Raw genomic sequence first — 15,564 nt, 5'->3', positions numbered from 1 at the left:
TACAAATAAACTCTTTAAACATCAAACAAAATCATTTTCTGGATCTTTTTGTTTTAAGTAATTTTCTGTTTCTAGGAGAAATTCAACAATTTTTACAGTTTGGCGACACTGAGAGACAAACTGAAGCTGACAAAGAGGTCTGGACAAACACACAACATGTGTGAGGAAAGTGTGTAGCTGTGAGGTTTGAAGCAAACAGAGAGGAAGTGAAATGAGGTGTTTGTGGGAGCAGCTGATGCAGAGAAAAAGTCACTGCTGGGATGGATTCTGGAGATGCAGAAAGAAAAGTGGAAGACAAACCAAAAGCAGGAGAGCTGGACACAGGAGCAGACTGGAAGGATTCTGTTTTGGCCACTAGGTGGCAGCAGTCGACAAGAAACCACTGATCTGTGAGGACAAAGACAAAACCGGAAGACTGAGTCTGAAATGACTGAGGAAGATGAGAGAACTACAGCTGGAGGGGCTCCAGGTTTGAAAGCAGGCTTAGTTCAGGAAGAACTTGATGGTAGAAGACTTTCTGAAAGACTGGAAGGACTGTTTGATTGACCTGGTTGGTGAACCCTTGTGCTATCCTATGGGGTCAAGATGACCCCCCCTTCCATTGACGTGTTCTCCCTACCATGACAAAGGTGGATAAAGGTGGAAAGATTTCATGTAATCCATGGAGACCAGAGAAGATCACAAATCATTGAAGAAAAAAGGTTCAGAGCACTGTCTAGTGGGTCTAGATGACCCAACTCCCAATGGTAAAGTGCCTAGGATAGCATAAGGGTCATAAAAGTAACTGAAATTGATGATGTAAAAACAGACAGAAGTTACTTGTCTTGATGATTAAAAATGGTATTCTGTACCAGAAACGTGGCAAAAAGGATGCACTTGCCCTTCTCCTGCTGTTCAGAAAGAAAGTCATGGAACTTGGGCATACTATTGTCTGGGTAAGTCATATGGCTTTCCATATAACTTTAAGTAGGATCACAATCCGTTTTGTCTGGCCAGGAATGAGCAATCAACTCTCTGATTTTTGCAGCTCTTGTGAAACATGCCAGGTGACATCACTGAAAGGTGTAGCTCGTTCTCGACTCCAAAACATGCCAATTATTGAGACCTCCTTTGGACAAGTTGGCATGGATATTGTGGGTCCCCTAGAGAGGAGCTCCTCAGGTAACCGTTACATACTAGTTTTCTGTGACTATGCCACCCGCTATCCAGAGGCTTTCCCTCTCAGATCAATTAAAGCAAGACATGTTGCAAACTTCCAGTTCATTTCTAGGATGGGAGTTGTTTACGAAGTCCTCACTGATTGTGGAACCAACTTTTCGTCTAAGCTGTTGCAGGATGTTTACAAGTTGCTAGGAGTTAGGGGATTTAAGACCACCCCATATCACCCCCTAACGGATGGGATGGTAGAGAGATATAATGAGACTTTTAGAGAGCATGCTGGGACCAGTGGCTGCCCTATTTTCTGTTTCCGTGTCATGCAGTTCCACAGGCTTTTCCCCTTTTGGGCTGCTGTAGGGTCACCAGATCAGAGGTCCTTTGGATCTCCTGAAGGACTACTGGGAGAATCCCAGGCTGCAAGGAGAAAATGTTGTGGTGAAAATGAGAGAGCGACTGGAGGAAATGGCGGCCTTGGTGCAGGACAACATGAAAGCTGCACAGAAACACCAAAGCACCTGGTATGACAAAAAAGCACATGACCGAACCTTCACTCCAGGCCAAAAGGTGTTCCTGTTGCTCCCAACCAGTGAAAACAAAGTTCTGACAAAGTCACCACTCGCTCTATTGCCAACAAATCCTTCTCATTGACTGATCTCTTTTGTCTCAAGACAAAACCTTGATTTTATGTTTCTGACTGAGACTTGGCAAAAAGAGAGAGAGAGAGTTTATTCATTTAAACGAACTCTGTTTGGAGGGCTGTTCAGTCATCGGGAAGCCCCGCCCCTCTCACCGTGGTGGGGGTGTGGCAGTTGTGTATAAGGACAACTACACATGCAAAGACATGAACGCCCAAACGTTCTCATCTTTTGAATCTCTGTCATTCAAGGTTGATACGTCAGATCCATTTTATTGTGTTTTAGTTTACCGCCCCCCGGGTCCTGCTGCTCCCTTTTTACATGATTTTAGTGACTTTCTGTCTTCCATCATAAAACTGGAAAGGGTTTTAATACTAGGGGATTTTAACCTTAATGTAAATGACTGTTCATCCTGCCCAGCAATGGAATTTTTATTTTTGACTGAAACTTTTAATTTTGAGCAACATGTCTCTGACCCCACCCATCAAAAGGGCAACACTTTGGAATTTGTTTTTTCTCTTGGCCTGAGCATTCCTAATGTTTATGTGGAGGATGTACATATGAGTGATCATAGTGGTGTCTTCTTTGAGCTAAACGTCACTCCTGAACCTGTTTCCTCATGCATACTGTCTCAAAGGCGCATCATCACCGCCAACACTGATGGACGTTTTTCAGCGCTGTTTGACCCCCACTTATTTAAGGAATGTTCTGATGTTAACAATCTGATTGATCGTTTTAGTGATCACTGTGTCACAATCCTAGATCAGGTGGCTCCTGTCAAATCCAATTTATCAAAGAAAAAAGTGTGTCCCTGGATAAATGAAGCCATCCAAAATTTAAAGAGACAGTGTCGTCAAACTGAGCGTCTTTTAAAATCCACCAATCTCATGGTCCACAGGCTGCATCTTAGGGATCTCGTGTCCTCATACAACGAGATGGTGAAAGATGCCAGATCCAACTACTTTCGCCAGCTAATATCCTCAAATAAGAAGAGCCCAAAAGTTTTGTTTGACACGATAAATTCTATTGTTGGTCCTGCAGCCCCAGTACCCCCTGTGTTCTGCAAAGCCGACTCCAATGAATTTCTCAAGTTCTTTGCAAATAAGACTAAGAAGATCAAAGAGCAGCTCCCACCTCCTTGTTGTGATGATGGTGTTGTGGTGGAGCCTGTTTCACACAAATGGTGTACTTTTAGACCTGTCACTCTGGAGGACATATCTGCTCTGTTGACCAAGTTGAAACCTTCTACTTGTCTATCTGATGTCTTTCCTTCCAAACACTTCTTCTAGGTGTTTGAGACCATCGGCCAAAGTGTCACTGAAATGATCAACCTTTCACTTTCCACTGGCGTGTTTCCAAACGCATTCAAACATTCCATAGTGGAGCATCTGCTGAAAAAGTCTAATCTGGACCCATCAGTCTTCCAGAATTATAGACCCATCTCAAAGCTTCCATTTATATCAAAGATTCTGGAAAAGGTGGTAGCTGAACAATTGTCAGAGTTCTTGGATAAAAGGAGCATCTATGACACTTTTCAGTCAGGTTTTCGTAAACACCACTCCACAGAGACAGCCCTGCTGAAGGTGTCCAGTGATATTTTGATGTCTGCTGATTCTGGCAGACACACGGTCCTTGTCTTACTAGATCTTTCATCAGCCTTTGACACGGTTGACCACCAGATCTTATTGGACAGATTGAGGGACCTGATTGGTTTGTCAGGGTCAGTTCTCCACTGGTTTTCCTCTTACTTATCCGGTCGGAATTTCAGTGTCATGGCCAACCACATAATGTCTCAGTCAGTAGACTTACTGTGTGGGGTTCCCCAGGGCTCTGTTCTAGGCCCTGTTCTGTTTCTCCTATACATGATCCCTCTTGGAAAGATCATTCAGGATTTCAGTGATGTTTCCTACCATCTCTTTGCTGATGATATCCAGCTATATTGCTCTTTTAAGCCCTCCGAGACACACAAGCTGGATTCTCTGATTAACTGCTTGATGCAGATAAAACAATGGCTCTGTAAAAACTCTCTGCAACTAAACTCAGAGAAAACAGAAACCTTAGTTGTTGCCCCTGATGATGCTATACCAGGGATTAAGCAGCACTTGGGTTCTCTTGGCCAGGCTGTCAAACCCAGCCTTAGCCTTGGGTGTCATTTTTGACAAAGATATGTTGCTGGAGCAGCACTCCAAGCAGTTGATCAGGAACTGTTTCTTCCAGTTGAGGAACATTTCTAAGCTACGGAAGATGGTGTCATATGAAGATCTAGAACTTCTTATTCATGCCTTTGTTTCTACACGGCTAGACTACTGTAACAGTCTGTTTTCCTGTCTGAATAAGAAGGAGCTGTCTCGCCTGCAGCTGATCCAGAACTCTGCTGCGAGGATCTTGACTCGCACCAAGAGAAGAGATCACATCTCCCCGATCCTCAAAGCTCTTCATTGGCTCCCGGTTGCTTACCGCTACCAATACAAAATTCTAGTTTTGACTTTTAGGGCCCTTCATTCCCAAGCTCCTCCATATGTTTGTGATCTGATCGCCCCTTACAGACCATCTCGTGCACTGAGGTCTGCGGATCAGAACCTGTTGATGGTCCCTCGCACACGGTTCCGAACTAGAGGAGACAGATCCTTCCAGGCTGTTGCTCCCAAACTCTGGAATGAACTTCCATTGTCGCTACGTTCCCTGGACTCTGTGAATTCTTTTAAAAGTCAGCTAAAAACTTTTTATTTTTGCAAAGCATTTTAACTGAAACTACTTTTATTGGGCTTGAGATGATTGTTTTACATGGTTTATGCTTTTTATATTTTATGTTTTTATGTTTTTATATGTGTATGTATACATATTTTAACCTGTGAAGCACCTTGTGACTTTTGTCTGCGAAAGGTGCTATACAAATAAAATTTACTTACTTACTTACTTACACCAGAAAAGTGTAGTAATGTGACCTATGAACTGTTCATGCCTGAAAGACAAAAGCATCATTAGCTCTGTCATGTCAATCTCTTGAAAGTGTTTCACAGCAACCAGGGGACAGTACCACAGCAGTTCTTTATCGGTCAGTGAAGGATGACTATTTCTTCAGTTAACCTCTCTAATCTGTCTTTTCATAAACATGAAACAATCAGACCGTTCTAAGATCCACAGCTGTTTCAGGAAAGTCCAGGCTTCACATCACTGGTCCAGCATAAGATCTGACTGAAGGAGGATGCCCCCACTCGACAACGGAGTTATGGCATCCCTGAGCGGTTGGTGCCAGTATTGCAACCAGAAATTAAGTTGATGCTGTCAATGGGTATTATTGAAGCCTCCAGTAGTGAGTGGTGTGGCCCTATCCTGCTTGTGCTTAAGAAAGATGAGTCACTAAGATTCTGTAGTGACTTCAGATACCTGAATGCCATTTCCAGCATTGACCCGCATCCAGTGCCAAGAGTTGACGAACTTTTGAGTGTGGGTTCAGCAAAATGTATCGTCATACTCGAACTGAGCAAAGGAGATCGTCAAGTGGCCTTGGCTCCAGAGGCCAAGGAATTGTGGAGACGATTCCACATTTAAGCGGTGGAGCAACAAGGGGGTTACAGCCTTTGCTACAATCATAAAAAAGAACAGGATGCGGGACGTCCAGGACTGAAAGGTGGAATTTGGATTCACCTGATTCATGATTTGTTTCGATACATCCAGATGAGGGAATATTTTAACAAGAAAGAAATTAGATCAGAAGAGGGGGACAAACAAAATCCAGTCTTAGAGGCAACAATTGGAGCGTACCAGAATAAAACTTCTAAAATCATTTCTAAACTGTACCAAAGCCTCATTTCATGTCAGAAAAACACAATTTTATATGTTAAAGAAAAGTGGGAAAAGGAAATGTCCATCACTATTTCAGAGAAAGAATGGTTTTCAACATGTGCAGCAACTCAGTCCTCTACCTCATCACTGAAATGGAGGGAATTGAACTGGAAAAATCTCATGTTCTTCTTTAGTACGAATAAAGCAAACAATCAGCAGATCCACAGACGTGTTGGAGACAGTGTGATACAGTCAATGCTAATCATTCTCATATCTTCTGGAGCTGTTCGCAAATAGGAGCATTTTGTCATTCCATCCATCGTGTTTTAATAAATGTTCTGTGCTACACAATCCCCTTCACTCAGCTAGTGTTACATCTGGGTAAAATCTCTGAAACAGTTTATGCTGAAGATAAGTTTTTGGTGAAAATATTCCTAATTGCAGCAAGGAAAGCAATAACCAGAAGATGGCTTAAGCCAGAACCACCAACCCTCACAGACTGGACTGAATAGTGGAGGAGATCTACATGATGGAAAAGATGACTTTTGTTTTAAGATTGAGGGAAAGAAGATTTAAGGAAAAATGGGACAGATGGACTGTATATAAAAACTGTCTGGCCATTGCATGATCTTTCTGTTTACATTTCTGGAATGGTGGCTGTCATCTTTATTTTGATTTTTTCCCTCCTCACTTGTTTTTTAACATTCCTTCTCTTTGTTTGTAAGACTTAGTTTGTTTGATGTTGTAATAGCTTGTAGGAATGAATGACAAGATCGGGGTTCTCTTCAAGTGCAACTTTATTCTCCAACAATGGCCGGCTCGCGCCGTGTACAAACTGCTGGCAGCTTTCCGTCCAGCTTACTGCTGATCCCCCGGCGTGGCTCAATACTGCCCCCTAGTGGCCTGAACGGCAACATCTCCTGTGGCTATACAACACCTCTCCCCCCTTAGACTAAAAATACACCTTTTAAGGGGACCACTTCAACTTAAGTAAACAAGGCCCAAAAACATACCATAACATCATAAAGAACGCCGTTACATTCGTTTTTTTAAATATAAACTCCAAAACAAATAACCCAAAAAACAAAAAGAAAAATCACGTTACATAATCTTTCATATACGCGGGGGGCTTCCTGGGTCTCTGTGAACGTCTCACGTCGCAGTCGTGGCTCTGTTCTGACTCGCTGCATCCTCCACTCCCAGTGACTTCCCCCTCACCCTCTGAACTTTTTTCCACACTCAAACCTTCCCCTTCACTTGATGGAAGCAATTCCTCATCCTCTATCTCAGCTTCTGTCACCACCCCAGGACTTTCTGACTCCATACGCCGGAACAACTGATCCACATGGCGTCTGACCACCTGTCTATTGCCCAGAACAACTCTGCAGGACACAGGTCCTGTCATCTCCTCAATTAAATCCACCGTGGACCACTGGCGTAGTTTCTTGTGTACACCAGATCTCCAGCTTCAAAGGTGCGCTGTCTGCAGTGTTTATCATGGTGTTCTTTCTGTTTTGCTTGCCTTCTGGCCACTCTATCTTTCAAGTCTGGATGTACAAAATCCAGCAGACACCTCAATTTTCTGCCCATCATCAGCTCTGCTGGAGACCTCCCCGTAGTATTTTGAGGTGTGATGCGATAAGAAAACAGAGCCCTGTTTACTTTGGTCTCCAACGTCTCTCCTTTGCTTTTCTTCATGAGGTCTTTAAATGTCTGTACGGCTCTTTCAGCCAACCCGTTGGATGAAGGGTGATAAGGTGCTGCCGTCACATGAGTGATGCCATTGCGACTAACAAACTCTTGAAACCGTTCACTCACAAAACATTGAGCATTGTCCGATACGATCATCTCCGGAATGCCATGGGTACTAAAACTGCTTCTCAAACTCTCCACTGTAGCTGCAGCGGTAGCGGATGCCACAGGATGCACATCTAACCACTTGGAATGTGCATCCACAATGATCAAAAACATTTTTCCCATGAATGGACCCGCATAATCAATGTGAAGTCTCCTCCAGGGTTTATCAGGCCACTCCCAAGGATGGAGTGGGGCGTGTTCAGGTGCCTTCCTTTGTTCCTGACACACCGTGCACGTTTTAACTTTATTTTCTATGTCCAAGTCCATATGAGGCCACCATACATAACTCCTAGCCAATGCTTTCATCCGGCTCATCCCAGGATGAGCCTGATGTAGCTGCTCTAACATGTAAGGTTGGGCCCTGGCAGGCATTACAGTTCCTGCTCCCCACAAAACACAACCGTCCTGCACACTCAACTCCTCTTTTCGAACTTCAAAAGGCTTCAACTCACTGTTTTTGTGGTTGGGCCATCCCCTCTGAATGTATTCTCGTACTTTAGCAAGGGTTGGGTCTTTGGTTGTCCACTTTTTTATTTGCTCTGACCTTAATAACGGCCCTTGCATTTCCTCCATCATCAACACATGTTCTTCAGGTGTTTCTTTGTCTGACTCTTCTGATATGGGGAGGCGACTCAACCCATCTGCATTAGCATTTTTCTTACCTTCTCGGTACAATATGACATACTCATATGCCCTCAGCAGAACTGCCCATCTCATGATCCTCTGTGAGGCCATCTGAGGGACCGCTTTCATCTCATTTAACAGACTGACCAAGGGCTTATGATCAGTGCAAATAATAAACTTCCTCCCGTACAGATACTTGTGGAAAAACTGTACTCCGAAAATCACAGCCAACCCTTCCTTATCCAGGTGAGAGTAATTTCGTTCAGCTGCCCCAAGGGTGCGATATGCAAACCCAATAGGTTTTTCCTGCCCATCAGGCATGCGGTGAGCTAATACAGCCCCCACCCCATATGGAGACGCATCACAAGACAGAATCAGCTCTTTCCTTTCATCATAATGCACCAAAACCCGATCTGACTGCAGCAGTTCTTTGGATAGTTTGAACACTCGTTCTTGGTCAGGACCCCACACCCACTTTTCATCTTTCCTGAGCAGCTTATGTAGAGATGCCAACAGAGTAGACAGATTAGGTAAAAACCGATTGTAAAAATTTAGCAATCCCAAATAAGCTTTTAGCTCTGTCACTGACGTGGGTGAAGGAGCTTCTTGAACTGCTTTCACTTTAGCTGGGAGAGGGTGAAGCCCTGTTTGATCTACTTTGTGACCCAGAAAAATGACTTCCTTCTCCAAGAACTGACACTTGCTCCTTTTTAAACGCAGACCTGACTCCTCAAGTCTTTGGAGCACTTGATCCAAAATCTGAATATGTTCTTTTTCCCTTCTACCTGTCAAAATAATATCATCCAGATATACGGCTACATTTGGAATGCCCTGTAACACATTCTCCATGGTCCTCTGAAAAATGGCAGGGCTAGAACTCACTCCAAAAGGAAGCCTTGTATAAGTGAACAAACCTTTAGGTGTGTTCACTGTAACTTCCTGGCCTCCTCATCTAACACGATCTGCTGATACGCATGACTCATGTCTAACTTGGTGTATTTTTCTCCTCCTGACAGGCATGCAATCAAGTCCTCCATCCTAGGAATAGGGTACTGTTCTAATGCAGATACTTTGTTCACTGATAACTTATAGTTCCCACAAATCCTCACAGTACCATCAGGCTTTAAAATGGGAACGATACTTCACAGTGATCAGTCATTGCATCAGTCGTCTCCACAATCATAGTCAGCTTGATACTGATGTACTGATGTATACATCTGTGATAACTGATGTATATATCTGTGATAACTGATGTATATATCTGTGCTAACGGGGCATTTATACTTTCCAAGTGTCTCTGGTGTTTATTTTTAACTTGAACCACGTCTTGCTGACACATTTGCAGAGTCAGCAAACATGAAGGTACACAATGAGGCAGAAGAGGAAGTGGTTTGTTCGTCCACTTCACAGAAGCCGCCTTACAGAGAAACAATGCAGTCTCCAGGAAAAGATGCAGTACATCTCTGAGACACAGAAGATATATATATTTCCAGGGCTATTCAATGACCTAAAGTCTGAATTTGGTTGAAAGTTTGTTTCAATGTGTTCAAAGTTCATTCCTGTCAGAAATATGTTTCACATCAAAACACTAAAGGCTCAAACTCTACTGTGACAAAGATGTAAAAAGGAGGTTTTTCCCTCCAGGCTGCAGCAGTAGAATGTGTCAGCAGAGAACAGATGATTGTTTTCTCCCTGGAGCTTTGTAGAAGCTGCTGTCTGTTCTCTGGTCCCTAAAGATATTTAGATACTTTTTTCATTAAGAAAGAAAAAAACTAACGAGGGAGGAACAACTGCAGGATGTAGGGGACGAGACCAGACCGCTGACCAATATCAGCACTTTTATCATAAAATGTTCAGATCAAGATGACTTTAAAACGTTTTCTGTTCATGATTGTTACATCCAGGCTGGCTGCAACATCAAAGACTCAACCAAGTGCTTGGGGGACAAAACAAACACAGTTTTATTCCCACTAACGTGGAACCGCTGCTGGTGTGGCTGTCAGCCATGGAGAAGGGAGGGGAGGAGCCTAAAAGGCTCTTTTAAACCCTCCCCAATCAGGTGCTTCTGGGGCAGGCTGGGACACCCGGAGATGGAAAAAAACTCTGAAAAGACAAGAAAGATCCCCACATAAGATGATCAAAACATCTGGTTCCTGTTTGTGGGCGGAGCCTATCTTTGGTGTTGGGGAGGGACACTCCAGTTGGATCTCTGTCTGCTCCGTCACTGAGCTGCTTTAACAGCAGAGGCTCCTCTTCCTGTTTCAGTCCTGATGGCAGCAGAATTCTGCTCTGGTTCTGCTTCTTCTATTCTATTCTATTTTATTTCTATTGCCCAATATTACAACAAAAGTGGTCTGGATGAGCTTCACAGCAGCAGTTGTGGAATAAACATGAAATCCTAGAATTCAATCAGTAAATTCTAAACAGTCTAAGGTGAAGTGGGCATCCCTGCTCTAAGACCCTCCTTTGGGTTAAAAAAAACAGATTCTGGAGAGAAAGAAAGAAAAAGAGTCTGGATTTCTCCATGTTTGTGGTTCTGGTTCTGTTCACATGTTGAAGGTAAGTTCATGAATGTTCTGTTCTGTAGTTCAACTCTGGAGAAAAGTTTCTGTTTTTCCTAAAAAGAGCGGGAAGAAGTGAGCTTATATAACATCCCCCCCCCCCCACTGAGTTCATTCATTTTATCTGGATTTGAACCCACAACCTGTCAGTCATGGAGACTATTCACAGGAAGCAGCTGCTCCTCCAGGAAGCTCCTCCTCCTGGAGGCGGAGCCTCAGATGTTCCTCCCAGAAACGCAGACAGAGTTCCTGAGGTTCTCCTCCTCCAGGAGGTTCTGCTGTTAGTGTTTGTTCTCCGTCTGCATGGAGAACCTCAGGTCTGACCAACAGAACTCTGAGAGAACATTCTTCTGTCTGGAGAGAACTGCCTTTTTCTAGAAGGTTCTAGATGTTCTGCTGCAGACTGAAGAGTCTCTGGATCGTCTGTTAGAACCACATTTCCTGGAAATGTTCTGTGTGTTCTGACTGAGGAGAACAGAGGAACTCTTTAGAACTTTTTATTCAGATGAACAGAAACACTTTACAGACACTTTTCCAGAACATGAAGATCTGCTGCAGTCATGGAACAGTCCCAGCTTCTTCACCAACGGGGATCCTGTTGGAGCAGAACCTGCAGAACCCACTAGAACCCCAGCAGGAAGAACGTTCTGAGTCAGGAGGGAAACCTTCAGCTTGATGTTCTCAGGTGGTAGAGCGGGTCGTCCAATGATTGAAGGTTGGAGGTTCGATCCCTTCAGACCTTCAAGGATCTGTGTTTGTTGTTGTTTCTCTCAAATTTAAGAATCTGAGTTTAGACGATCAAGTTCAAACTCTTGCTGGTTGTTGGAACCACTGGAACTTTGGTTTGGACCTTTTTTCTTCTTGGAGATCCAGAGAACAACAGCAGGAACAACAACAAGAAGAACTGCCAGAACAATCCTAATGAGAACTCCTGGACTCAGTCCTCCTTCATCTCCTGCAGGAGAGAGAGGATGATGAGTGCAGAACAGAATCCTCTCCTCTTCCTCATCAGAGCAGCTGCTTCCTGCAGAGTCTCATCAACAACATCTTCAGAAAACACGTCTGATCTGAGACCTTTACTCTGACATCAAGCAGGAACACAAACACTGCTCACCTGGAGACGGATCACCTGGAGGATCCACGGACAGACGGACAGTGGAGATCGTCTTCATTTCTCTGTGTGGACCACTGTGTTGTAGAACTCTACACTTGTATGTTCCAGTGTCATTCATGGTCACGTTCTTCAGAACCACAGACAGATCTTCATCCTTCATCTGACTGTCATTCAGAAACACTCGGTTCCTGTAGGATTTATCTGCATCATATGGAGACAGTCGTCCATCTCTAAACAGAAACAGAATCTCAGAATCTTCTCTTCTCCACTCTAGAATTGCGGTGTCCTTCTTGAATTCAGGATCTCTACACATCAGAGTGACGTCATCTCCAGGTTTCTTTATGATGTCCTGTATATCTGCAGGAGAAGAACACAGAGAACATTCAGCTCCTCTCAGCATCTCAGAGGACTTTGTCTCTAAAGTGAGGAGATCTAGAACTTTCTGGATCCTCAGAACAAAGATCCAGTCAGACAAACATCTCAGTGATCCATTTTCACAGAACTTCAAACCAAAGAGTCCAGACGTCAGAAGAATAAAAGTTCAGAATCTCAGACCATTCCAGGAAAGTCCTCCAGAGTTTCAGAAGGAATAAACCTATGAACAGAACCGTTGATAAAGAGCAGCCCTGATGGAGTCCAGCATGGACCAGGAACAGGTCTGACTTACTGCCGTCTATGAGAACCAAGCTCCAGTTCTGGACCCCCCATTCAGGCAAAGAGGAGAGAACATGATGTCGTCTTTCTGACAGTGTAAATACTCACGATCATTAAAATAAAATAAAACGCCCCTCCCACCCCTCATCAAGCTAAAGAAACACCACCACAACACGTCTTCTGTGTTTGAAAGTACAAATCTATTTTGGTCTCATTATTATTATCTGGTTATGGATTTGACCCAGAAGAACATTTTAGTGAACATTTTCAACCATTATTGCCTCAATGTTTCCCCAAACTTGTGTGTTGATCTTCTGACTAATGCTCCAGCCCCCTCCTCTGTTCCTCTCTGTTCTTCTCCCTCTTCATCATCAGCTGATCGTCTCTCTTTCTCTCTATCATCATCGTCATCATCATCCTCATCTGAACCTCTCTCCTTCTTCTCTGTTGGACTCGTCATGTATGTCTCCACTTGTTTTTCCAGAATAAGTAAAAAGGTGTTCAGCAGACGTTTGAACCAGAATGAGCATCTAGGTTTTCACCTCCAGTCTGAGTTCTTCTCCACTAAATCATACGGCCAAACAACAATTATTTACTCTTTAAGATACATTAAACATCTTGATAATGCATGTTTTTAAATGAAGAATACTATTTAAATGACTGACTTGAACTGTTTTTGTCCTGAACGTCACCATCAGACTAACATGTTTCTGTCCTGATGCTTTTCTCCATCCTCACGGCTGTTTGATGTAAACTTTGTGTTAGAAAGATGTTCAAAGAATACAGAGACTAAAATATATGTAAAAATAGACACATTTTTAATTTTAACTTAAATTTGGGATGGATATAAGTTAGTGATGGAATAGAATAGATTTCTTTATTGTTGTCAAAATCTCTAAATGTTCAACTTAAATCCAAAATGTCGATCAGCCAAAGTGATATTAAAAGCAACAGGCTGTGAACGAAATAGTCACTCAATAAAATAATAATAATAATAATGATTCTCCAAACTTTTAACATAAAAAGAACCAAAACACCATCTATCCACCATCACACATACTTCTCCTTTCTGCCCATAGCAGCAGCTTTTATCATCATTTGGTTCTGTTTCAAAGGATAAAAACATTTTCAGTTAAATAAATTATTAATTTCTGTCAGAAACAGAATCTGCACAAAGAAGCTGCTTTATTTTTCTCATTAAACCTCAGCTGGAAGACACCGGCCTGTTTTAACACGGCTATAACCCGTCTGCTGTGTCTCAACCATTACAGAAACTTTTCTTCATTCCTCTGCATCAGTGCTTCTCAATTCTATTTTGCAAAGCCCCCCCAGGAAAAAGAAAATGTTTACAGCCCCCCCCACTTGCCGCAGTGACGATAAATAAGATCATTATCTATAAAAATTGATTAGTATAACTAATATTATTAATATTAACATTAACAGAAAACAAACATTACATTTATTTCGCCACAGAAACTGTTCTAGTCTGAAACAGAAGAAAAGCTTAAATTGCCTGTAATAAAATAATCTGTCATTCAATATTTAAACTAGAAACATTTTGACCAACTGAACTATTTGATGCTGAGAAAAAGAATTCAATCAATAAATGATATTAAGGCTGCACGGTGGTGCAGTGGTTAGCACTCTTGCCTCACAGCAAGAAGGCCCCCAGTTCAAGTCCTGGCTGGGGGACCGGAACCAGAACATCAATGGGGGGCCTTTCTGTGTGGAGTTAGCATGTTCTCCCAGTGCATGTATGGGTTTTCTCCATGACCCACCGTCCAAAAACATGCTTCATAGGTAATTGGCAACTCTAAATTGTCCATTGAGTGTAAATGGGTGTGTGATTGTGGCCCTGTGACAGAGTGGCGACCTGTCCAGGGTTTCCCCTGCCTTCACCAACAAGTGGCCAGGATAGGCTCCAGCAGCACTGTGACCCCAAAAGGGAAAGATGAATGAATGGAAAAAATATGAAATTTCAATTGATCTGGATCTGAAACATTGAAAATTGAATGTTGAACATTGAAAAAAATGTATTTAACATTTTTAGTGTGAGGAAAAAGGTGAAATCATTGAGCTGATTTTTTTCTAAATCACATTCATGAATAAAAACAGACAGGAATATTAATCCACAGTGAATCAAGGTAAACATTAAATAACGTATAATATTTTGCTCTCTGCAAAAGTATGTTCTATCAAAATTATACAAATATGAACAAAACAAAGCCTGGAAATAATAATAATAATAATGATAAATCAAATCATCAATGGCGTGCTCCAGCTCGTCTCCGTGAGAGCGCACTCCACCACGTTCTCTGTACAACAAGACCCGAGTAAAGGGGGGGGCAGGGGGGCCCAATCAGTTACAATGTGCTTCTGTTGCTGATCATATCATTGATGTGTGCACAAACACACAACCACAAAAGAGCACAATCTACTTAGCTTTAGGGAATTAAAAAATAGATTTAATCTGGGAAATCAAGATTTATTTAGATAACTACAAATTCAAGACTTTTATACAAAAGAATATTAAACCTAATATAGGACCAAAAAAAGAGACAGCACAACTAAAGTAATATCAGATGCTTATAAAAACAACAAAATAAGGGTTATTTCAGCATTTTTCCGTTCTTTTACTGCTAACAGGAAAAATTCGTCACTCTATATTAAAAGTGAATGGGAATCTGAGCTCAATCAAAATATTGGACTGGTTTACAATGAGTCTCACACAGTGCTCTTCTACCAGCTCTCAAATATGGAAGGAATTTGCATGGAAGAATCTTACACGGTATTTTGTGACACCTCAAATCAAAAGCAAACAACTAGAAACCCCTCAGTCTTGTTGGAGACAATGTGGGAGTCAGGAAGGGAATCACACACACACACATATGTTGGTCATGTCCCAGAATACAATCTTATGGGAAGGCTGATAGATAGATAGATAGATAGATAGATAGATAGATAGATAGATAGACAGACAGACAGACAGACAGACAGACAGACAGACAGACAGACAGACAGACAGACAGACAGACAGACAGACAGACAGACAGACAGACAGACAGACAGACAGACAGACAGACAGACAGACAGACAGACAGACAGACAGACAGACAGACAGACAGACAGACAGACAGACAGATAGATAGATAGATAGATAGATAGATAGATAGAT

General features: G+C 42.5%; 1 protein-coding gene across 4 annotated transcripts in view; it reads right to left on the bottom strand.

The window, feature by feature from the left end:
- Positions 1 to 15,564, bottom strand: part of LOC110014393 (ICOS ligand-like) — a 133,849-nt gene that overhangs the window by 60,686 nt on the left and 57,599 nt on the right. For 2 of the 4 annotated variants that reach the window (XR_013651296.1, XM_023965921.2), the window contains exons 3-4: positions 11,736 to 12,092; positions 11,103 to 11,576 (exon numbers count right to left, since the gene is read on the bottom strand). The exons of the other annotated variants lie outside the window; for them this stretch is intronic. Coding sequence is in view for 1 of the 2 variants with exons in the window: in XM_023965921.2 (XP_023821689.1) it covers positions 11,398 to 11,576; positions 11,736 to 12,092 (536 nt within the window). In the remaining variant the exon portion in view is untranslated. Of the gene's footprint in view, positions 1 to 11,102; positions 11,577 to 11,735; positions 12,093 to 15,564 lie in introns of those variants that run through there. 4 annotated transcript variants of the gene reach the window in all.

The sequence above is a fragment of the Oryzias latipes genome, chromosome 18 (assembly GCF_053564925.1).
Source record: "Oryzias latipes strain Hd-rR chromosome 18, Olatipes_Hd-rR_3.1".
NCBI classification, from domain to species: Eukaryota; Metazoa; Chordata; class Actinopteri; order Beloniformes; family Adrianichthyidae; genus Oryzias; species Oryzias latipes.
This window is presented reverse-complemented; position numbering and strand designations above follow the sequence as displayed.